This window comes from Corticium candelabrum, chromosome 11 (genome assembly GCF_963422355.1).
Source record: "Corticium candelabrum chromosome 11, ooCorCand1.1, whole genome shotgun sequence".
Lineage (NCBI taxonomy): Eukaryota > Metazoa > Porifera > Homoscleromorpha > Homosclerophorida > Plakinidae > Corticium > Corticium candelabrum.
The window spans coordinates 8,040,509-8,063,685 of record NC_085095.1 but is presented as its reverse complement, the minus strand read 5'-3'; the positions used below and the strand labels follow the sequence as shown (position 1 = coordinate 8,063,685).

Below are 23,177 nucleotides of genomic sequence, written 5' to 3'. Positions count from 1 at the left end.
CACACGATAGACATGCAGGTCAGCAGGTTGGCAGATACACAAACATAGAGGAAAGCCAGGCTAATGGCAGAAATCAGCTTGTATACTGTACTTCTAATGAATCGTCTCTGTAGCCAGTAATTCCTTCATCGACTGATAACAAGATGAGATTTAGTCCATAATCATAACGTTCGTTAAGTAACTTCATCACATGAGCGAGAACAGTAGAGTCTGAGAATGTAGAAATAGTTGTCATCAATCAGAACATAATTAAGTAATAATAAATACTAATTAACAACATTAATATCATTTAATTTAAATAAAAAATAATACTCAATTAAACTATTAATGGTCAACATAAAATTTGCTCTATACGTGTATAAATATTAATGCCCAATATTAAAACTGCAACAAAATAATAATTAAATTTGACTCGAGATCCCGACCACTCGCGCGGTGCCACACCCACAAACATCGGGAATGCAAAGTCACAACCTTTTCCTCCCGATGCAGCGACGGCAACTGTTTCTCCTCTTTTGAAAATCCTTCCATCGGTCACCGTCCGATGCACTTCCTCTTCAAACACCTTGTAGAAACATTCCTTACACAACGCATGTCCCTTATTGCAAAAAAAATATTAAAAAATAAGTGACATAAACCATAGTTATTTTACAAACTGTTTTTGGCCTTTTTAGAGTTGCGTTGCGCACACCACAACTGCATCGAACAGGCATAACAACAGTAGGTTCCCGGATTATTTTAATTGGCTAACGCGCGTTATCCGTTTTCAGTTTTTCGCTGAAATTGCGAAACGACCTGCCTTTTCTTCCCGTATTATATTCGCCGCTACGACTGATAACGTCCGATACTTGTTCGAGTGACGCTCGTAACGTCTTCGTCCGTGAATCGCGTGTAGACTTTCAGTTGAGATTCCGACGTGATGAGTTCAGCGTTCAATAAAGTGACGACGTGGACACCGGAAGAGGTTGCTAACTGGATGGAAGGTGAGAAGTAAAGATGTCGACAGAATGTCGAGTCAGAGCGGCATGCGAGAGACATGCATGTCATTCATTGTGCCGTAGGGCTCAACGCTGCGAGCGTCGTGCCGCACGTCACGCAGTTCGTACAGGCTGGCATCACCGGTGACCGGCTGTTGGGCATAACATTTCGCGAACTGGAACAACTCGGGGTTAGTGAGTGGCTTTGCAGCCGTTTTGTTGCTCTCTTGTTGCTACATTGTGTTTCTGTGTGCTACATTGTTTGTGCTATAGCTACAGTGTGTGTGCTACATTGTGAGTGCATGCTACATTGTGTGACATGCTGCAGTGTGTGTGCGCTCTAGACATTGTATCTCTGCTACATTGTGTGTGTGTGCATGCTACATTGTGTGACATGCTAAAGTGTGTGTGCGCTCTAGACATTGTATCTCTGCTACATTGTGTGTGTGTGCATGCTACATTGTGTGACATGCTAAAGTGTGTTTGCGCTTTAGCTATAATATAGACATTGTATGTATGCTACATTGTGTGCATGTGTGCTACAGTACTAGTGTGTGCGTGCGTGTGTGTGTGTGTGTGTGTGTGCGCGTGTGCGTGTGCGTGCGTGAGTGCGTGCGTGTGTGTGCGCGCGCGTGTGTGCGTGCGTGCGTGAGTGCGTGCGTGCGTGTGTGTGTGTGTGTGTGTGCTACATTGTTTTGCTATATTGTGTGCTATGTTGTCGCATTTTGACATTGTAGCTTTGCAACTTAGGTAAACAAAGTTGGTCATCAAGAGATGATTCTCGAGGCAGTCGACCTTCTCTGCTCGTTGCAATCATCACTACTGGAGGATTCGTTCACAAAACTAGTGAACTCGCTGACGTCGTCTTGCCGGCAGTTAGTGCAGCTGTTGACTGACATGTCCTACTCCCAGCTGGATGGTCAGTCTGGAGACGAGGCATCAGCAGCATTAGATCGTGAGTCACAGTTGACGTCTGCAGCCGCTGCTATTTTGACTTCAGCAAAGAAGCTTGTCACTCATTTGGACAGGCACGTGTGAATGACTCCTACAGAGTTGTTGGAAGTCATTGCTGTCTGACTGTGTAGGAATGGGGCGCCATGCATCAATGATTACAGAGGAATGCGTCAGATGTTGCTGCAGGGCGTCTTGTCAATCAGCAGCAGCGACCATCAGGTGATCAATTAGACAAGTAGATGCAGTACACACGCATGCAATTTATTCATATTTTGTATGTGCAGGGATCTGATGAGAATGCCAAGCAGCTGATTGAAACGGTTAATTAATTAAATGGATGTTGTACACGCCTGCTTCCTTTATTGGTATTTCCTTCCTCCCTCTGCAGTGCAACTCTATGATCCGTTTGACTGAGAAACTGCTTGGTGATTATGCTGCTGCTGGAAGTCCCAGTGAAATTCCAGTTCTTCAGACTGTTGTGTTGTCGCCTCAGGGCGGGAAGGGGCTGGTGAGGTGTCACTCTGGTTGTTGTACTATAATTGGGTGTGATGGGTGTGTCTGATTTGTCTGGTTTTAGGGATTTTCTATTAGAGCAACGTTTGAAGGAATGTTGGTTATAAGCACGATAATTCCTAATGTAAGGAACACACACACACACACACACACACACACACACACACACACACACACACACACACACACACACACACACACACACACACACACACACACACACACACACACACACACACACACACACACACACACACACACACACACACACACACACACACACACACACACACCAGGCAGCTTGAATGCAATGTTTCAATTGATGTGCTGCACAGAGTCCTGCTGATCTCTCTAATATGATGTTTGTTGGCGATGAATTGATTGAAGTGAATGGAAGGACAGTGGTATGTGTATTGGCTACATAAGAAGAATTATCTTGAATATCTCAAAACTGATTTTTTGTGCAGGTTGGTTGGGAACTTGCTCGTGTAGTAGCTGAATTAAAGAAGCATCGCTTTTCTGCAGCAGTGACTCTGAAGCATGTGACAAGTGGTAGTGAAAGCATTTCTGTTCTTCAGAAGAAGGCATCTACTGGTGCTATTGATCTCTTATCAACTGGCTCATCTGTTAGCAGTCTGAGTAGTGTAGGAACTCTGAAGGAGTGCAATGAGACACGTGATAGAGGTGATGTTGGTCCACCAACTGAAGATGATCAAACTGGAAAACAAATTAGGGGCAATATGCCATGTGACAGTGAGGTTGATAAGCAGATATGTGGGAAACAACTTCCACACGATAGTGGCCATTCATCTGCTACTGAACAAGCTGAAGAAAGTGAGAAACAGCAAGAGATTTTACTATTGCCTGTAGTTGCTGATAACAGTGATGTGAATATGGGAGAACATGAAGATGAGACTAATACAACAACAACTGATGTCATGGAACAAGTTCAAGTAGCAGAGCAGAAAGGTGAAGAGAGAAGAGACTTTAGTGATGAAGACAGACAAAAGAATGAAGAACAAGTAGAGGACCTAGAGTGTCGAAGGATGGTTGATGAGCAGTTTGACATACAGCAGCAAGAGTTGGAAGAGTGTGTAATAACAGTTGATGATGGCATTGTTAAGCGACTGGAAATAGATCAACTTCAAGCTGATGAGAATGAAGCCGTGCTTTCTGGAGTTGTTACAGATAACACAGAACCGTCATCCTCAGTGATAGAGAAGGTTTCTGACTCTTCTGTGCAGTCAAAATCAGAACAATTACAATCAATGGAGAATATGGACACCAAGGAAGACCAAGAAAATGAGGAATTGGGTTTAGCAGACAAGAAAGATGAGAAAAAATACGATGAAGTTCAGTCAGAAGATAGCAAGCCAACTCCAACTGATAAACCTCACAAGGAGGAGGGAACAGTTCTAATTCATCTAGATAATCTAGAAGGCAGCAGCAATGCCACCCATAACAAACCTCATACAGAAGGTGATGAAGGTACATCGCATGGCCCCCCACCTTTACTAGAAAGACATAACTCATCCAGTCTCCCTGCTACTCCTATAATGCATCATGTAAATAGGTTTGGACCTCTTCGAGAAACTCATAGTGCACAGTCATCTCCTGTGGCATCTCCTGCAACAAGAAGAAGAGCAATTCCACGGCTGCCACCACCTCCCAAAGAGCCACATCCTGATGACTTGATTCTAATGTCTGGTTTATTAAATCAGAATTTAAAGCTAAATAAAGGGGAACAGAAATTTGAGAAGTTGGAAGGAGATAGGGAAGTTCAGAAATTGGAAGGAGATAATTGCCTTGATAGAACAGGAAGTGCTGGAGATGTTGACCAGAAGCTGTTTGTTGTAGGAGTGGGTGAGCAAGATGAGAATGTGAGAAAGACAACTGCAGAATTGGATGCTGAAGATGAAAATGCTAAATCTGATGAACACATTACGACGGAGAACAAGCAACAGTCAAAGTCTAAAGAACCAGATGATGAAAGCAAGAAGACAGAGGACGTGCCCGTGAAGGAACAAAAACAGAGTAAAGAAGGTGGCAACACTCCTAGTGAACCAGTTAGTAGAAAAACATCAGAGGGGAACTTGGTGGGAGGCAGCCCTTGTTCTCAGAAGGTATCATCCATTCTCTAATGTAGTGAAGTGTTTTGTCAATGCGATTTACTTGCTGGTAGAAATCATCAAGAGCTCATGCAAAGATATCTGCTGCAAGCTCATCAGGGTTTGCTGTATTGCTGACTTTTATTACGTAACGTGTAGTGATGTTCACTTTTGTATGTAGGAGTATTCACAGTGATGACGGTGGAGGATGGGGATATTCAACTAAAGTGGTGGGTGGTGTCGTGACTCGCTTTCGAATGAAGCAGACTCCCGTGGAAAAGGTAAGGTGTTTCCAGTGAAGTGAAAATATATTTTGATTTTGTATTTTGTGTGTTTTCTAGGTCAAAGAAGGTATCTGGTGTTGCTTTATGAGTTTAGTGTGTCTTGTATAAGATGATGTGGCTTTAGCTCCTGAAATTGTGGTTGAGGAGCCATCAACAACTGTCAAGTCACGACGTGGTTGGAGCTTTAAATTCAAGGGCTTCAAGATTGGAAAGAAAAAGAAAGACAAAGCATCACGCGAAAATCAAGAAACAAGCAAGTGGACTGGACTTGGTGCTCAAGGTAAACTTTGCATGCTGTTACAGTGTATATAATAAAGGAACATGCTGGCCAACATTGGGGTTAAGTTGTTTCCACTGTGATTGGGTGTGATGTGTATGGGTGATGGATGATGTACATCACTGAGCAAATTATTATTAAAGCAGAAACATGCATGTGTTGCTCATGAGTAAGTGTATTTAGCTTTTTGTTAAATTATCTTCATTATCTTTATGAATCTAATTTTCAGATGTGATCAGTGAAAATTCAGAGACATCCAGTATTACGGTCTGTCTTATTGTATTTGTGTTTCTGTTTCACGTCTGAGTGACTTGCTGTCTACAGAGTGGTGATGTTGGTTGTTTGGCTCTCCGAGGTAAAAGGAGCCCAAATTCAAAAGCAAAGAATCGATCTCCGTCATCGTCAAAGAAGCTCAAAGTCAAAGCTTCAAATGATTCCATACCTATCAGTGAAAACCAGGTGACAGTCAACCCTCCAGATGCAGTGGTAGCAGCAGCAGCAGCAGCAGTTGCAGCTTCAGGTGATCAGGAAACTGTTGAAGCCACTAAAGCAGTGACAAAGGAGACATCTTCTGGTCAAGATTTACCATTTAGTCAAACATCCCTTGGAAGGACACAGTCGGACCGTGCTGCTCCTTCACGTGGCAAACGATCACCAGGACAAAAGCATCATCACCTGGACTTACAACGATTTAGTTCATACAATTTGGCTCCCAGCAATGTCAAGACAACGTACAGTGATCTCAATGAGGTGGTGATGAAAGGGCACAGTAAGTTATAAGATAGTCATGTGACTGATTGATATTAAATGACTATTTACAGAGGTGAAGGAAGTGACAGTGACTGGACAACAGGACGATGTAAGTTCAGTGATTTCTGAGATGGCACAGTAACACGGTAAACGAGTGTTGTCTATAGACTCTTTCAAGATGGAAGCCTGGATCACGTTGGTTTCTCTGCCGTTTGCTGGTGGCTTTGTATGATTCTTGTATTTCACTTACAGTTGACACACCATGCAGAAGTATTGAGAATCCAGAGTGTGAAGGTTGGCTAGTGAAACTAGGTGATCTTCCATTGAGTGCATGTTGTTTGTTTGCCATTGTTACATAATGCTCTGCATGTGCAGGTGGCTCTGGTGTTACTCCAAAGAACTGGCGAAGACGATGGTTTGTTCTGAAGAACAACTGCCTCTATTACTACAAAACAGCATTTGTAAGTATAATACATGTTTATATTCTGTAGTCAAGAGGCTGTAGGCTGTTATTAGCAACAAACGGTGAGGTCTTGCAGGCTACTCAGGTAAAAACCCTTGAGAGGTGGTAGGATATTCTAGACTGTAGTGTGTTCACCTGATGCTACCAGTACACGAGCATGTTATGGTTGGATCTCTTGAAATGAAACTTCCTCTTATGAGGTTTGAAAACAACTCAGTTTCTACTGATGCTGTGCAAAAAAGCACCACCTTATGTTGCAAAATGTGCAGTCAACAAGCAATGCAGCATTGAGTCATACAATCCTTCTAAACATCAAATTTGATTTGATATCAATTTGAAGGCCCCATCCTGGGTGTTTGCAAGTCTTGTTTTAACAGTTTAGTTAACTTAATGCCTGATTGTCTTATGTTTCCCATGTGATTTGAATACTGCATTTATGTCATCACAGCTGCACATTGTTTATTTCAGGATCAGAGTGCTTTAGGTCTGATCACATTGCCAAGCTACTCTATCACACTAGCACCAGAAATGAAGCGACCTTTGTGAGAAACGTCTGATGTAGACCGTGTTGTTGCCCATAGTCATTACTAGTTTCGTGTTCATTCCAGCTGTTTCAAAGCATCACGAGAGAATGCAAGGACATACTACTTTGTTGCTGAAAACCAAGAGGATACGAGCAAGTGGATGGAAAAGATGGAGGAAGCAACTGCATTTAGGGGACCCTTAATCTCAGGTAATTGGAACGTGTGTGAGTACTCTTTGTACTCAATGTAACAAAAGTGTGGTATTCAAGTTCCTGTGTGTGTGTGTGTGTGTGTGTGTGTGTGTGTGTGTGTGTGTGTGTGTGTGTGTGTGTGTGTGTGTCATCCCAACCCAATATTTAGTGTCTTACTGTTGGCTCTTTCTTTAGATGCTGGGACAGCCACACCTGAAATAGAAAGAGCATCTCTTGCTCAATCACAAATTTCTGGTATGTCTGGATCAGGTGAGAGACTGATTGTTGGAACAATAAGAACTCTGTGTGATGTATTGCTTGTTGTAGTGCTTGGCAGTGCTGATGACACATCCCGAAGCAACTCTGCTGTACAGTAAGATGAGTTGATGAATTCGGAGAATCGTGTTACTCACAAATGATTTCTATATGAGCTTACTACTACCTTTGAACATGTATGAAATGAACTGACTGTTTTGTTACTTACGTGTTGAGCACAACCTTCCTGAAAGGTGGACAACTAATAAGCTGTTTGGAGCTTGTCATGGTTTTGTGATATATACGACTGGTAAGAACTCTGTAGCTGGTGTGGCTAGATGTTGTACCAGTCAAAAATAAGTGAGATCACTACACCAAATGCTGTAACAGCTGCTGAGTAGTGTTGCCAGTGATGAGTGATGTCAAGGAGCCTCAACATGCATGTGTGGCAGCTACAATATTATCATGCTAGGTTACTAACAGTATGTAATATAATGTTAGCCTTGGCCTCCCAGACCCGTGTAACACTGATTCCAAATCGTCCGCGCTACACGGGTCTGGGAGACCGAGGCTAATGTAATGTAGCATCTGACGAGTGTGTTGTTTGCTTGCATGAAGATCCAAGTCTATTATCCTTGTTGCTTATTGCTATCACTACAGTATTTCAACTAAAGTCATCACAATATGTTAACTGCATGCCTCAATACTGTCAATCGGGCCAATTGGGCCATGCCGCTACATGTAGCAGTTTGAAGCATACTTGTACAGTACCATAGATTCTTATCACCACAACTATCCACATCATTGCTGATCTCCTTTGCTTTAAACTAGAAATTTGTCTAGCCTCTATACTGTCATTGAATGTAGGTACGTACTCTATGTTCATAAATGCATATGCATGTATGTACATCAGTCTACAGAAACATGCCAAGACACTAGGAAGTCGCCTGAGTCTGACCAATGTGGAAACTTCTTGACTGTTTATAGATGTAGCTAACGTTGTGCCAAACGTTTCAGACGCTTTACAACTCACGTATAATTGTGTTATCATTTATTGATATTAATATCAAAGATAGTTGTTAATAATTAACCAACAATAACATTGTTTGCCAATAAATTACTCAACTATTAATAAATAACAGACTCAAAAAGTTTCCAAAGTTAGTACAATTGTCAACTTTCAATTTCATGGACATAAATCGGCTACATACTACCTGGAAGACAGAAAGTATGATGCCAAGATGGGTTACCGTAGTACTGAGACACCTCACAATATCATGCATTTCCATGTGTTCAAAAACTTCTGGTGACAGCTGTACGTTGTTTTTAAGAGTCGACACTGTTTTCGTTTGAGGAGTTATATTGACTTGTTATCAAATATATAGTGTATATCGCTACATGTTTTTAACTGCACTAATAACACATTCTTACCTGAGTCTTGATTGGATGCCTTACCTTTGGGCTTCTATTTCATCCACCACTTGCAGCAACTAGCAAGCAAGGAAGCAACATGGTAACGCTTTCCTTCTACAAGTTCACGATCAATGGACTCCACATGGCAATTATTGGTAGTTAATTACAAGCAAACACCATACAGTAATATTACTTGCTGAACGTTCAATAGGTGCAAACAACACAAGAGGTAACACAAAATGCTCTAACCCACGTTTCTCTAGTTGGCCTGTGCAGGTTTACTAGTCGTTTGTAAACACAAGCTCAAGGGCCCTACCTATTGCAGTTTGAAGTGTTTTATAGTTTGCACATCGTATTTGAGAAAGTACAAACCACTGTGCACCTACACAGTGGGAAAGCGGTAACCCAAGTAGACAGCATAACTCTAATCTATTTCAAGAGCTTTTGAATTTCCGTCATAAAATTACACTCATGACCACGCCCAGGATTGAACATTCGGGAATGACGAAAGCGTCTATCAATATATAGTGTGCATGAACTACACACCCACACAGAGACTGCATCAGTTGCTATCATTCAAAACTCACACTCGCAAGTGTCTCATTAAATCCTTCATCTCAAGATCAAAATGTTGTAAATACAGATGCAGCACACAACCTGGCTGTTTGAGCTAGCTACCAAGTGAGCAGCACTGGTTCTACATGCTGACACATTTCTAATCATTAATCATCTTCACATCTAACAATACAATGGTTCACATCACTTGTCCCGCTTCATAGAGAAAAGCCTAACTGTGAGCCGCACAAAACATACCAATGACTTCTGATTTTTCGCTGCTGCCCCTAACATCATTTCCCAAACAGATAGTTGCTAATCAAGGTACTTTAAACTCTATTCCAGTTGATATAAGGTAAACACTGATTCATAACCACAAACTATACGTACTTACCTATGTGATTAGCTGAACTTTCCACAAGTTGCCTATCTTAACACCGACCATTGTACAAAGTCTTGTGGATGACTAACTACCCATGTTTGTTTGTCACGTAGATATAAATACAGTAAACAATTGAATCATCAAGTACAATGCCGAGATTCACATGTTGCTGATGTCATCACACAAGCCATTTCACAAATGGGGCTTCAAATATTGAGCACAGCCTATTATTTTTCACCATTAAAGAAATACGTATTTCCTGGGCACTAGCATAACTGGAGCATCTGTAGTGTCAAGTCTGCTGATGTAGTCTCTGATCTTGAGGTGATATTCAACCAGTTTGCTGAGAAATCAGATTGTTCAATCTGCCGTTTGAACAAAACTAAAACATCGTTCCACTGCACTACTTGATGAGTCACAGACATCTGAAAGTATGATAACGCACTGACAATAAAACTGTTGACAAAGACTCAAGACTCAAGAATCACACTCTACATAAATTCCAAGAGTGTAGACATCTGTTGCAGCAAACAATCCTATTATATATGAAGAGTTGTGTTCTCATCAAAACTGTTAAAATACTCACGTTGTGTAATGCTATGCTTTCTCAATATGACTTTAACCTTAACTATACACGCATACTTACCTGTCTTCTGACGACACATTCCTTAATACTGCACCATGATAGTCACAGAATGGTTATCTTCACTCAAGTTCAGGTAGAATGTAAGCCAAGCCACATTCTCTGTACCTTACTTGCAACTGGAAAATGGTTCCAAGTCCATATACTGTTTCAAATCTGTAACACCACTGACTGCCCTTACACCCCATTGTCATGGAATCTTAAAGGAAAGTCAATGTGATAGGCTGACTGTTCAAGTCAACTTAACTTAATAAATCCACTGGTTCTGGTTCTTTTCAGAAGAATATCATTAGGCAGATACACAAATGTGAAACAGATACGATACACAAATACCACACTAGCTTAGCAGCAAGGTCTTTGCCAGAAGGATTGCTTTAGTAAGTATACTGAGTATCCCATTCAGGCATATCAAGCCAATGTCCTGAATTATGACACATCTCTCTTCTACAATAGTTATATTGTCATGCATATGTTTGTACGTTCGTTGATGCCAAACAGTCATCATCATAATGCTTCTTCGATGAGAAAAGCAAGCCTGCATACAGTTTATATGACTACTAGATGATTAACCCATTCTTTGCACAAGCAAATTAATTAACACAAATTCCCATGTATACCGGTTGTTGGGCAGAGACAACACAAATCTCTGAGCCTGTGTTCCCCATATCACGATGATATGTGTGACCAATTCACGTCTAGAGTCACAGCTATTTCGACATTCCTGTTGGCTGCATTGCTATCTGATTCACCCACCTTTGTCTGGGAAAATTAACACAAATTTCCACTTATGAGCAGTAATTAGGTGAAAACAACACAAAATGATGGATAGCCTGTTCTCCATATGTGTGACCAATTCATGTCTAGAGCTGCAGCTATTTCGACATTTCCGTTGGATGTCATCACTTTGAAGACGTTGCTGCTGTTGCAGGGGACAGGTGTAGCTGATTTGCCTGTTCGTTGCTCAGGCAAATTAACATGAATTTGTCCATAGCAGTAACTTCAGATAAGATAAATCCCAGATAACCTGCTCCCCACATGTGTGTGACCAAGTCACATCTAAAAAGTTGCAGCTATTCGACATTTGACAATGGGTTCAGAATCTAGTGAATGTACATTTGAGCCAACCATAGTATTATTAGAGAAAGCAAGCGGTTGAAGCCATTGTGTGTAATCTACGTCAGTCCTCCTATCTTTAGAATAAAAACCTTAACATCTCAGCATATTTCCAACTTAAGCACTGAACAATATTTCTCTTCGCAACCATATCTCTTTGCTCTGGATGTAGGTTGATGTTTACGAAAAGCAAAATCAACTACAGCTTGCTCAGATAGCACAATCTGATGGGACTGCTAGATAGCATTATGACATAACAATAGCATGTAAACAATGAATGATGAAAGTGACCACACTTAGGGAATCCCTCCTTCCAATTTGTTTGCTAAAACCTTCCACTTAACGTGCCAAGTGTGTGTGTCAAATTTGGTAGCGATTCATTGAACTTAATCAGTGGCCATGAATCAAATACATACATACATACATACATTTTCAGCTAACAACCTATTTGACTATTGTTCCAAGAAGATGAAACTTGGTCTGTGTGAAGAGGTGCATGCCATTTAAATTATTTTTGGAATTTGGGGTTACACAAACATACGCACGCACGCACGCATGCATGCACGCACACACACCACACACACACACACACACACACACACACACACACACACACACACACACACACATTGTTAATGTTTCCATAAAATGGTTGGCTTATCAAGGCTCTTCAAGGACATGAAGCAATATTCGTATTCAGCTACACTTAACTCTTCCTTACCACAAAACTGTGGCATCATCACAACATGGTAGTTCTCTAACTCCATCCCTACCATCATGAAATCCAAGCTACACATGCACACTACAATAGACAACACAGAAAGACCAGAAGTACTGCTATCTAGCTGCCACACAATAAAGTCAAGACCACAGGCAGCAGAAGTCCACAGGCAGATGTCCCATAACCCTTGTCAGTCTCATCAATAGCGACGCTTCTTTGAACTGGATTCGCCAAATGTCAGTGAAGATGGATGAATCTCACCTAGATATCCAGTGTATGTTCTGCGCCTTGGAATTTCATCACGAAGATCAGGGCGAGGACGTGCAAACGAACCGGGTCGCATGCGTCGCTCATTCAAACCACGTTCAAAAGCATGCCTTTCACTGATTGCTTGCCGTCCATTGCGAGCAAGTCGTTCATCAAGAGCACGTCGGCCACCAAGACTACGTCGTTTATCAAGAGCACGCCGTTCCTCAAAAGCACGCCGTTCCTCAAGAGCCTGTCGTTCATCAAGAATATGTTGTTCATCAAGAACATGTTGTTCATCAAGAGCACCTTGATCATCAAGAGGGTGTTCTTCAAACGCTTGCTGCTCATCAAAAGTCTGTTGCTCTTCAAGTGCACGCCGTTCGTCAAGTACAAAGCGTTCATCTACTGGATGATCATCCATTAAAGGTCGTATGTGTTGAGGGGCTTCATCTGGAAATCGTGACTGCAAATAACCGAATTAGAAGATAAAAGAAGGTAAATTGAGGACCACAATACAGGACAATCTATTTATACAGAAAACTATAACTCAATACAATCTTACTGTAGCTTGGCCTATTTTACTTCACAAATGAACAGAACACTGTTTAGCTACTGATCGTCATCCAACATCAGTCCATTGACTTCTAGGCATTAGTCAACGGTTTGCTCATTCCACTTCACTTAACAGATACTTTACTGACAGTCCATGCTATGTCCTTTCAGTAGTCACGTTAATGAACAACTGAAAATCATGTTATTCAAAAGTCCTGCTTTTGGCAATACGTACATAAAACATACATACGTCGTTCATTCATCCACCCATCCGTCCAAAACTACATACATACACTCTCAATACATATAAACATCAAGACTATTTCAAAGCAATTTGATGTTGGACATAACATAAATGCTGCTTGACTGCCAACTGACGCACAAATCCTCCACTCAATTTCAACTCAGTTGCCTGTGTAATCACACAGGTAATGTTGGAGCTGAGTTTCTCTGGCTGACTGTAGCTATATGTCAAGAATTGGCACACTGATATGCAGCCAACTTAGTCTAATTAAACGATTAAATTCACATTCCTTGTAGTAGATCTCCAAGAACATCACTATACAACATGAATAATAATACTGGCAACTGGAAAAAATTGCTGTTGTTGTTAGAGGTGTCAACTGGACAACCCAAAAGTTGGTTGTACAGCACCAAGATCACGTTCAACTAATGGTACAGCTGCTTTAGTCACATTAAGTTATGAAAAGAAACACTGCAACAAGGTAATGAATGTTGAAGGCCACTGTGACTGGCTTTGACTCCACGTGACACACAAGTGTGCACGAACAAAAGCAACTAAAGCTTTAGTTGGTAAATGTCTTGATGCAATGCACTTGGAAGCTTCCTTGTCCACTGTCCTCAAGAGTGTAGTATCCATGGAAGACCACAAAAAAATCTATAATTCTCATTGAGAAACACTATGGAGCATTGCATAAACTTTGCTTAACTTCTTTATGTATAGATGACAAATGTTTGTAGTTAACCAAGTTACGTGCAACCACCACCATCACAAGGCCCTGTGTACAGATACAGATACTGCTTACACTGTTGTGTCAAAGCTTTGACCAAAGGCATTATCACCTTTGTTTATATCTATCTTGTTTGGTATTGAAGCTGTTAAGTAGCATATCCCAGAGACATCACTGTACTGTACTTAATGAGTCACAAGAGGTAAAAACAAGAGGTGAAGTAAGCTGATTCTCTGTGGCAAGGGTGATGATCTAAGTGATCTCATAAGGTGCTGCAATACCAAGGCTGTTGTGAGATGCAGGTGACAAAGAAATGCGCCAAAGCAAGAAGAAATGGCAATGGAAGCAAACACAAATCTGCAAGTGTCCAGTGCCAACTGCATGTGCATCATTCCTTTCTATCAACAAGTATCCTGGCAGTATTTTCATACAGTCTGACACAATCTGAATAGATCCATGCACACCAAAATGCCAGTCCCTCTTCCAGTACCGTAGAGCTTTCAGTGAATTTCAAACAAACATGTGGAAGTGCCGTTCCCAGCCTCCTATAGGAGTTATCAAAGAAAGCACTAGTAAATCTTAGATCAACCTGCTTCTAGATCGTTGAAATTACTAATATGATTCATCCTTCTGTGACTGTTCTTTTAATAACATGTGTTCTGTAGTTGAAATACTTGAATTCCACTACAGAAATTAGATGAGTGCAGCACCAGTAAAGAGACTAGGATGTTTTCAAAGTACGGCATAGCCCAACCTCAAGCGGCATGGCTCAGGAAGTTGGGTTTCTTCCTTGGACAGAATTTATGCTATTTTGAGTGCACCTATCAAAGAATTCGCTGAAGGTACATCCGTCTTTCGAACCCTTGCTGAGTTCCACCATCATTCTCAATCCCTACTCTTGCTATTTCATGAGCAACTGCCGTCTGGTGCATTTCTGACCGACTGTGTCATTCGATAACACCTCAACTCTTTCGTTGACCAAGTAACAGTACAACTTGCTGGTTTGTCTGATTGTGCTGACACAACATGCACATTAAACCACGAACTTTGTCCAGTCCATCCTCGTCAGGAACAGCAAGTAACCAAGGATATTGAGTCATCCAATCTGCCAAGAAGGAAACCTTGTGCTTGCCTTTCTTCTGCGAGTTAATTAACCACCTCACTTGAGTTTGCGGTCAAAAAATCAGGACATTGCAATTCATCAAAACTGCTTCCAAAAGACTCAAGAAGAGTTCTTTGATGTTTCATCACGGAAATATAACTTGTGGTATAACAAAACACACAAGCGCAGGCAGACCTTGCATGCCCACTCTCAGCATAGCACGGAAAGTTTGGAACTGCAAGGCAAAGTAAAGCGCGGTGCAGCGCTGCGCTTTCGCTCTTTAGTGACTTTCCTGAACACAGTGTAAAGTCCAATACAAAAAGTGTGTGGTTTGTAATCATCTTCTGGTGCCTACCTTTCTCATCCAGATTAGAACTGACAGTACCAACAAGTAGATCATGTAAGCACCCAGTTACAGTGTATCCTCGCTTACCCAACTTTCTGTGAGCAGCAGATATCGAACACATAAAAAGATTAGATACATAAAGCATCTTCCCAACCCCATATTATTATGCAATGACGGTACAAGACAATGTCTCCAACTGTTAAAGAATCTTCATTTGCTGATTCATAGTGAGCACTACATGCATAGGGTTTGACGTCATGTCTGCAGGACGATGAAGGTTGATATCAAAGGGTTGAAATAGACGTAGGTCAGATAAGCAAGAATACACTGTACTGTAAATGCCAAAAATTTTCACTTGAAATAACAACAGATTAAAAGACAAGCAAACTGGCACACAGACAAAGCATGCAGATACACAGATACACAATCAACAGACACAAAACTGACAAACAAAAATCCCAATTAAATGTATTGTTCAATACAAATTGTGTACACGGTTACACAACATACTGATAAGCTATGCCTCACACAAACGCACAAACAGGAGACAGAACAAATCAACTCACTGCAAATAGACTTGCAGGAATTTCCTCTGACATGATATCTCTCTTATAGCCAGCAGTGTGAGTTTGCATTAGAAGACGTTCGGTAGCTATGGTTCCACCGGCCTATCGAGTAATGACAGTTATTACCAAACAGCAATACTAGTAAACATCAACTTCTTACATCATCTGAAGTAAAGTAGTCACCTTCAAAAGCACGAGAAGGAAGGTCTGAAAAGCCTTGATGATGACCATACCTAATGTGAACAAACACACAATCGACAGTGAACATAATGATCAACACTGTTAAAGTGGAAACATGTTACTGTAGTAAAAAAATTCTTAATTAACAGTCTCTCAGAAAAAGACACGATTCAAAACTATACACCACATGCATTCAAGCTTGTAAACCTCAGGGATTACAAAGAACACGATGTGAGACAAACAGACATACAAACAGGCAGACTGATAGACAGACAGACAGACTGACTGACAAATGAAAAAAACATGAACAGACTGACAGAAAACCAGATATCTCTGCAAGCAAGCAAGCAAGAGAATAACTAATAAACACAAAAGACCAACGTCAAATCTTCATCTTCTCTTTCTATTTCTGCCATCATATTCTCTTCATATTGCCTCAAGGTATCAAATCTACGAATGTCTTCTTCTCGTTTCAACAACTCTACAACAAAGGTTAAATTTATTGCAATATTTCTTTCATTACAAATATCTCTTCAAAGTCAAACAACAGCATAAAAGCAGGCAAACAAATAAAGTCTCTTTATACCTTGCCGCATCAACGTTGCTCTCCTCTCATGGAGTAATGCTTCCACTTCTTTCTCGAGCTTCTCTTTCCCCTCTTTCATTTGTTTTTCTAACACTTCCTTTTGTTGTTGTTCCAGTTCTGCCAAAGCTTTAAAACGACCAGCAATTTCACCCTCAAAAGACCTAGGAAGTGCAAATCTTGGTCTAACCCCATCTCGTTCCCTGTAAATGGCAAACAATGCTGATTACACGAAAAAGCAGAAACATAAAACAAATCTACTGTCACTGAATCCACATCAAACAGCACCTAGAAAGCCACTGATAGCATTCCTAATACAGACGTGCTTTAAGCATACCATAATATTATTGTGTCCAATCATACACTCAATCAATTCGAAAACAATCATTTTTAACAAATTCATATTTCCTTCACCTTCACCTACATACTGTATATATGACAACAACCAACAAACCACTTCACATTATGAGCTTCCTTTTGCCTTTATATAATAGTTCTTTATATATCAGTGCACTCACAAATACAGCTGATGGATCAACAGATACTCGGTTCTTACTTTGGGTAATCTGGAAGATTCTTGATGCTTCGTTCTGACACTCCATCTTCATCCTGTTCAGCTGACATTGGCTGTACAATGACGGGAATTGGTGAGCTTCACACAGAATAAATAATTATAAAACAAGACAAAACAAATTACTTTCTAAAGAGCAAAACTGACAAGAAAGATACATAAAACTTTAGTGTTATTAAATTATTATCAAATGTGTCATGAATTTAGACATAGTTAATGTTTTCTTCACAAACACAATGACTTCCAAATCAACAAAGAATGCAATATTTGCGCAAGGTTCAGCATGTGGCCAATCATTATTTCCGCTCAATACGCTACATGCAACAGAAATGATTTACACAGCAGTTACCGTGTCAATAGAAAACTTCCCTCTTTACAACGACGGACAGCATTCTGAGCAGAACCTCGCCTTACAAACTCCACATAGCCATGCCCCATTGATCTGCTTCTCTCATCAGTCATTATGACTGCTCGCTCCACCTCCCCAAACATTGAAAATGCATCCTCCAAATATTCATTAGAGACACAATGATTCAAGTTGTGCACAGTGACTGTTGCATTGCTTGCAGCAAAACGAACTCGTATTGTACGACCTTTATATACTGTGTTGTCAAGATGAAGCTTAGCAAGCTCTGTATGCTGTCGTGTATCCTAAAATATGAAACAACAAAAAACTCACATACACAGACAATTCTAAATGCCAGACTATAGTACAGTAGTCCCTCTCAGGTGCGACCCCTCCAATGTGCAACAACCGCCTTATCGTTATGACCAATTTGTTCATGCACAGACAAAATCTATTGTAAGACAGCTACCTCTCTTCAGGGACCACTGTGGTTGCATGGCCACTTTTGACATGCACTGCAGACAAGAAGGACTACTAGAAGTTTATAGAATAGAAATCTGATTTAGTGCAAACTGAACAGCTGCATGCATTTAGAACTACATTCTTCCACAGCAGTGATCAACAACCCAACAAACTACAACCGAAAAACGGGCCACCTAAACACATTAATCAAATACACATTCAATCCTCTCAATAACCAAAACATGATAACTGTTGCTTTTTAGTACGACGGTTTAGTCTCCAAAAAGAAAGAAAAAGTCAAAACTGTCACAAATAGTAACTCAAAGTGTAGTGTATATGATGATACTAGATACTAGAGACACAATGTAGCAAGAAAAGTAGCAAAACCCGGTCAATTTAATGGCTTGGGAGTTTTTTTTAAACACTACACATGTTTTTTGGGGTTCCCTCCAAACCTCCGGACCGTTATTACATTAAGTGGGAGTTAACTAGATATACCGTCCCACAACACAAAAACTAACATTGTGGGAGAGACGGAAATCAAGTAAAAATCCTCAACCAACATACGCACCAATTTTAAAAACCCAAAATTCCTTCCAGCAGCAATAAAAGCGTCGTCTGTCTTTCCGTACGGAGAGAAGAGCTCGAGCAGCTCCTTTTCCGTTGTACCAGTTGGTAGGTTGCCGACAAAAAGCTTGCAGCGGTTTGAAAACTGTTTCTCTGGCTTTGTACTGTCGCGGTGATGATCTGATGTGGAGAGTGTTGACTGACGTGACGAACGGTGACGAGAAGAGGGCTTTCCAGTCGGAGATGGAGAACGTTCACGGGTACGGGTAGTCTTCCAATTGCTTTGACGTTCTCGAGACGTACGACGTTCCCGTTGCCTGCTCATTGCACTGCAGAGCCTCGTGTTGCAATATCCTGGCGCCTGCAACAAATGCTCCCGGATATTAACGCTCCCGGATGTAAACTTAACCAAAAATTTTGTAAGTTACATTGATTACCAATTTATAATGGAAGAGGCTGCGATATCTTTATTATAATCCAAATGTACACGCTATTTTTAAAACCAACATTGGAGTATTATCCGGGACCTTCATGCCTAAGCCCCGGCTAACGATGAGTGAGCGAGATGCTATTACTGCTGTTTCCTGTCTAGATTTTAGTGAATTCAAGGTCAGATGGTAGTGCTTTGACACTTGCACGCCTAATGACTTTATAATTTAGGACGCTCTTCAAGCGCTAAGAGCTGTAGACGACAAAATCATTTATGAACTGAACACTAGTGTGCCAACAACGTCGTTTTCAGCGGAAGTCAGTGCTGCAGAGCGTTGTAGGAACTTGTATGAGCGCGTAAGAAATAACATTACAGAACACGTGGCTAGTCACGTGGTCATTGCTATGTGGTACACTGTGTGCTGCTTATCTTCAGTTAACTGCGTCATATGCGAGAAGGGAAGATGTTATTAAACGTTGTATATCAGAGACTTCAGAAAAAATAGTTGATGTGAAAAAAGAGATTGGTGAGAGTCCGAACAACTCGACCTTACATAAAGATCTCCGACAGTATCAAACAAATGTGTGTGGCTTCATTGATTCAACACAAATGTGTATGTTCTAGTGAGTCGTGTTAATGTAGTTGCGTTTGATGAAGTCTGAGTTGGGAGTGGAAGACATAGTGAAGGAACGAAGCCTAAAAGTAAGATACGGTAGTGCATGTACGTTCTGTTGCTGTATACCTGAATGTTGATTATTCATTAATAGACAGATAGAATATTGAAATAGTGTGTCATATTCAGTATCTCATCTATTGTTAGTAGTTGTGTTTGCTTGGTCTCGAACACTGGCGACACTAGCACACACAGACAGACACACACACACACACACACACACACACACACACACACACACACACACACACACACACACACACACACACACACACACACACACCAGACAGACAGACATGGCGTAGCTACAGGGGGCTGGTTAGAGGGGATCAGGGGGATAAAGGAGTAAGGGGTTGCTAGAGGGGTATCAGGGGACAGAAGGGTATAAGGGGGCTGGGGTATCAGGGGATAGGGAGGGATAGATGGGGCTTTAGGCTGTAACATCATGGGCAACTTTGTGAACAGCGATTTGATTATGTTTGCAACATATTGTATCTTTCATTGAACACATCATTTATTAAAGTTAGATAGAATCTTGATAGTTGAGCAATATTTACCAGTTTCTAGTGTATGTGAATGAAACAGTAACGTATGCTAAAGGCAGTACCCATGAAGGGAGTGTCCATAAATGGGCGTGGTCTGCTCTGACATTTTAACACACACACACACACACACACACACACACACACACACACACACACACACACACACACACACACACACACACACACACACACACACACACACACACATTCAGTTTTTAATGCCACACTATGCCAGTGTTTGAAGTACTGCACAAGAGGCTACTGTGCTGGTTGGGTTGCCTTAATGAGCTAATAACAATTAGTAATTATTCCTCCCTGTGCTTCCAATCATACATCTACAGTTTTACAGATAAGACATTTATGTTTGGGAATTGGTTGTTATTAGTGTTGTTTTGTTTACAGGCATTCAAAGAAATCTGTAAAGCGTATAAGCCACCGAAGAAGTCATGACGTCACCTAATAACGTTTTTGTCAGTAGAGGAACACGGTTTCGTTCATGTTCGAAATTATGATTTTGTTTACTACAGAGACTAACACTTCTGTAGCTTGGCTGTACACCAATAAATGTTACAACAGTAGAATACATGTTTGTGTGTGGTGTGTGTGTGTGTGTGTGTGTGTGTGTGTGTGTGTGTGTGTGTGTGCGTGTGTGTGTGTGTGTGTGTGTGTGTGTGTGTGTGTGTGTGTGTGTGTGTTCCATATATCAATGCTAATGCAGTTGTGTTTGAGCACTAAATACTCAGCACTAAAAAATGAAAATGCATTATGTATAGACATGTAATGCATAACCTACAATGCATGCCTATACATCATATTATGTACAATACTTCATCACTAATACTCAGCTGCAGCGCTATTATTCAGCCGCAGCGCATTCTAACATTGATTTGGTATTAGCACTCAAACAATTGATATCACAATGTTATATATACAGACTTGGACAAAATTATATGGCATTTTTGTGTGTAGTCTAACTTTGTCACTGAATTTTTCTCTAGCAAAACCAAATGTTTTTCGAATTTCTTTTTTCATGGATTGCGCCATTGTTAGTATGTAACATAGCTTGAGTTTAAGACTGCAGCTGTACTTACTACCTACTGCGCATCTAGTTTGCTTTGAAGAAGGAAGACGGCCATTCCTACTTTTCTTGTCTTTGCACACGTTCATCACTCTTGGATGCTCATTCTTGGCATACAATCTAAGAATGCTCTGTAGTAGAGAGTGAAAGCAATTTTGTGGGTCCTCTTATCAACATTATGAAAAAAAGGGGAATCATCTGTTTTTGCGCATTGATTTCACGCATGTCATCACAATTTGAATTGTTTTGCCATTTTAATCAATAAACAAACTTCAACGTATTCAAAAATCATGCGACACTAATTAGTTACAAAGAAATCCTGCTAAGACAAAAACTAAAAAAGTTATAGCAACAAAAGAACATTGACATGGCACTTCCGGTCCACGTTTTACGTAGCAAAATCTCAAACTGCTACCGCCAAAATGTCAGCTGCACTAAAACCGCTGCCCTTGAGACCGCCAAACTTAGGCGATAAGTTAGCCTGAACGTTCAGCTGCACGCAGTTGCAGAGTCTTGTTCCGTGCGATATTTCACGAGTTGCAGCGATGCCTCCAGGCAAACAGTCGAGTCCAAAAACGCGAGGGAAAATTGAAGCCCTTCACTCAGTTGGCCATTCTGTGCGTCAGATCGCAGCTTTTGTCCGCCGCTCCAGGAATTCGGTTCATCAGTGCCTGCAACGGCTTTCTCATGGCAGCAGCGATTATGAAGAACGACCTGGACGTGGGAAGGCAACGACAATCCGGGAAGATGATCGACTGAAGAGAATGGCACTGCAGAACCGCAGAGCACCATCACGACTGCTCTCGTATCAGCTGGCTGATGAAACAGGCAAGCAGGTGTCAAGTAGAACAGTCCGTCGTCGTCTCAGTGAGACAGGAGTGAACGCTCGGAGGCCTAGAAAAAACCGACTGCTAACAGAAAACCATCGGCGTTTGCGACTGGATGGGCAACCACTCACACACAATGGACTTTGGATGACTGGAAATCTGTTCTTTTTACAGATGAGTCAAAAGTCAGCATAGGAAACGATGGTGCTCTGTACGTTTGGCGTCGCAAAGGTGAGGAATTTCTCCTTGAATGTTGTGACCGTACGGTCCAGCACGCGGCTAGTGTGATGGTGTGGGGATCGATGTGTTGGCATGGTGTGGTGTCTCTGCTGAAACTGGAAGGTCGTTTGGACAGCACGGCGTACCAACAGGTTCTGGAGGAGCACATGCTTACAGACGCAGCGGCATTGATAGGAGACGACTTTGTCTTCCAGCAGGACAACGCGCCAATCCACACGTCTCGGTCAACAAGATAATGGCTACGCCAGCATGACGTCACACTGTTGGACTGGCCGCCAAAATCGCCTGATGCGAATCCAATCGAGGGATCAATGGTACAATACGCACCCCCAGCTAAATGGGGTGCGTATTCTTCTAGCCTCTATGATACAGACTCTTGCAAAATTATAAATCCACGCTACTCACGTGATGGACAAAATGTGTGAATAGTGTAAAATGATACCAGGAGTTCCTTTCTCAATTACTTTGAACTACCAACATATAACAATACTTGTGTTCTTAGAGTTAGAGCTACAACTAAATAATTTTGTTCGTCTTTCACTAAAGAAATCAAAGTGTGTTTGTCAGGCAGTAAACCACAAATGTCCAATCTAAACAGTTTCCTTGATACGCTTTCTACTTCTGAGAGAACTTAGCATTAGATTCATCATCAACTTGATAGAAATTGCTGTTTTGTCTTTGTTTGTCAGCAAATGAGCAAACTGTTTATGACGTAACAAACTCGTTCTTATCATCTGTAATTGTTTAAAAAACAAACAAAAGCACT

General features: G+C 41.1%; 4 protein-coding genes across 4 annotated transcripts in view; 2 read left to right on the top strand and 2 right to left on the bottom strand.

The window, feature by feature from the left end:
- Window positions 1-719, bottom strand: part of LOC134186543 (cytoplasmic tRNA 2-thiolation protein 1-like) — a 3,717-nt gene extending 2,998 nt beyond the window's left edge. Inside the window, exons 1-3 of the mRNA XM_062654532.1 lie at window positions 657-719; window positions 475-598; window positions 92-210 (exon numbers count right to left, since the gene is read on the bottom strand). Of these exons, the coding sequence (XP_062510516.1) occupies window positions 92-210; window positions 475-598; window positions 657-713 (300 nt within the window). The 5' untranslated portion in view covers window positions 714-719. The remainder of the gene's footprint in view (window positions 1-91; window positions 211-474; window positions 599-656) is intronic.
- A 57-nt stretch (window positions 720-776) lies between these two features.
- Window positions 777-7,725, top strand: LOC134187285 (connector enhancer of kinase suppressor of ras 2-like). Its single transcript, XM_062655401.1, has 23 exons — window positions 777-983; window positions 1,062-1,168; window positions 1,728-2,005; window positions 2,063-2,150; window positions 2,216-2,251; window positions 2,320-2,439; window positions 2,509-2,568; window positions 2,780-2,848; window positions 2,912-4,567; window positions 4,627-4,673; window positions 4,734-4,833; window positions 4,894-4,903; window positions 4,961-5,116; window positions 5,343-5,380; window positions 5,438-5,882; window positions 5,935-5,972; window positions 6,031-6,058; window positions 6,116-6,175; window positions 6,239-6,324; window positions 6,795-6,868; window positions 6,935-7,059; window positions 7,237-7,311; window positions 7,369-7,725. Exons 1-23 carry the CDS (start codon window positions 920-922, stop codon window positions 7,416-7,418), a joined length of 3,810 nt encoding a protein of 1,269 aa, XP_062511385.1. The 5' UTR covers window positions 777-919; the 3' UTR covers window positions 7,419-7,725.
- A 4,337-nt stretch (window positions 7,726-12,062) lies between these two features.
- LOC134186594 (non-POU domain-containing octamer-binding protein-like) lies at window positions 12,063-18,984 on the bottom strand. Its single transcript, XM_062654589.1, has 8 exons — window positions 18,623-18,984; window positions 17,593-17,894; window positions 17,229-17,324; window positions 16,676-16,875; window positions 16,471-16,570; window positions 16,070-16,142; window positions 15,910-16,011; window positions 12,063-12,835 (listed from the first exon to the last, which is right to left on the bottom strand). Exons 1-8 carry the CDS (start codon window positions 18,941-18,943, stop codon window positions 12,323-12,325), a joined length of 1,707 nt encoding a protein of 568 aa, XP_062510573.1. The 5' UTR covers window positions 18,944-18,984; the 3' UTR covers window positions 12,063-12,322.
- A 166-nt stretch (window positions 18,985-19,150) lies between these two features.
- On the top strand, window positions 19,151-20,845 carry LOC134187074 (protein MIX23-like). The gene is made up of 5 exons (XM_062655191.1): window positions 19,151-19,227; window positions 19,279-19,404; window positions 19,484-19,630; window positions 19,691-19,750; window positions 20,669-20,845. Exons 1-5 carry the CDS (start codon window positions 19,171-19,173, stop codon window positions 20,714-20,716), a joined length of 438 nt encoding a protein of 145 aa, XP_062511175.1. The 5' UTR covers window positions 19,151-19,170; the 3' UTR covers window positions 20,717-20,845.
- The last annotated feature ends 2,332 nt before the right edge of the window (window positions 20,846-23,177 follow it).

What these genes read in the sequence shown, in the direction of transcription:
- LOC134187285 (XM_062655401.1), top strand. Translation starts at nt 920, where the DNA reads ATGAGTTCAGCGTTCAATAAAGTGACGACGTGGACACCGGAAGAGGTT. An exon ending in TCTGCTGCAAGCTCATCAGG is followed by an intron (nt 4,674 to 4,733) that starts GTTTGCTGTATT and finishes TTTTGTATGTAG; the next exon opens with GAGTATTCACAGTGATGACG. An exon ending in CCAGAAATGAAGCGACCTTT is followed by an intron (nt 6,869 to 6,934) that starts GTGAGAAACGTC and finishes TGTTCATTCCAG; the next exon opens with CTGTTTCAAAGCATCACGAG.
- LOC134186594 (XM_062654589.1), bottom strand. Translation starts at nt 18,943, where the DNA reads ATGAGCAGGCAACGGGAACGTCGTACGTCTCGAGAACGTCAAAGCAAT. An exon ending in ACTACTTTACTTCAGATGAT is followed by an intron (nt 16,012 to 16,069) that starts GTAAGAAGTTGA and finishes ATTACTCGATAG; the next exon opens with GCCGGTGGAACCATAGCTAC. An exon ending in TTCCTGCAAGTCTATTTGCA is followed by an intron (nt 12,836 to 15,909) that starts GTGAGTTGATTT and finishes GGTTATTTGCAG; the next exon opens with TCACGATTTCCAGATGAAGC.
- LOC134187074 (XM_062655191.1), top strand. Translation starts at nt 19,171, where the DNA reads ATGAGTGAGCGAGATGCTATTACTGCTGTTTCCTGTCTAGATTTTAGT. An exon ending in TCCGACAGTATCAAACAAAT is followed by an intron (nt 19,631 to 19,690) that starts GTGTGTGGCTTC and finishes GTGTTAATGTAG; the next exon opens with TTGCGTTTGATGAAGTCTGA. An exon ending in TGAAGGAACGAAGCCTAAAA is followed by an intron (nt 19,751 to 20,668) that starts GTAAGATACGGT and finishes TTTTGTTTACAG; the next exon opens with GCATTCAAAGAAATCTGTAA.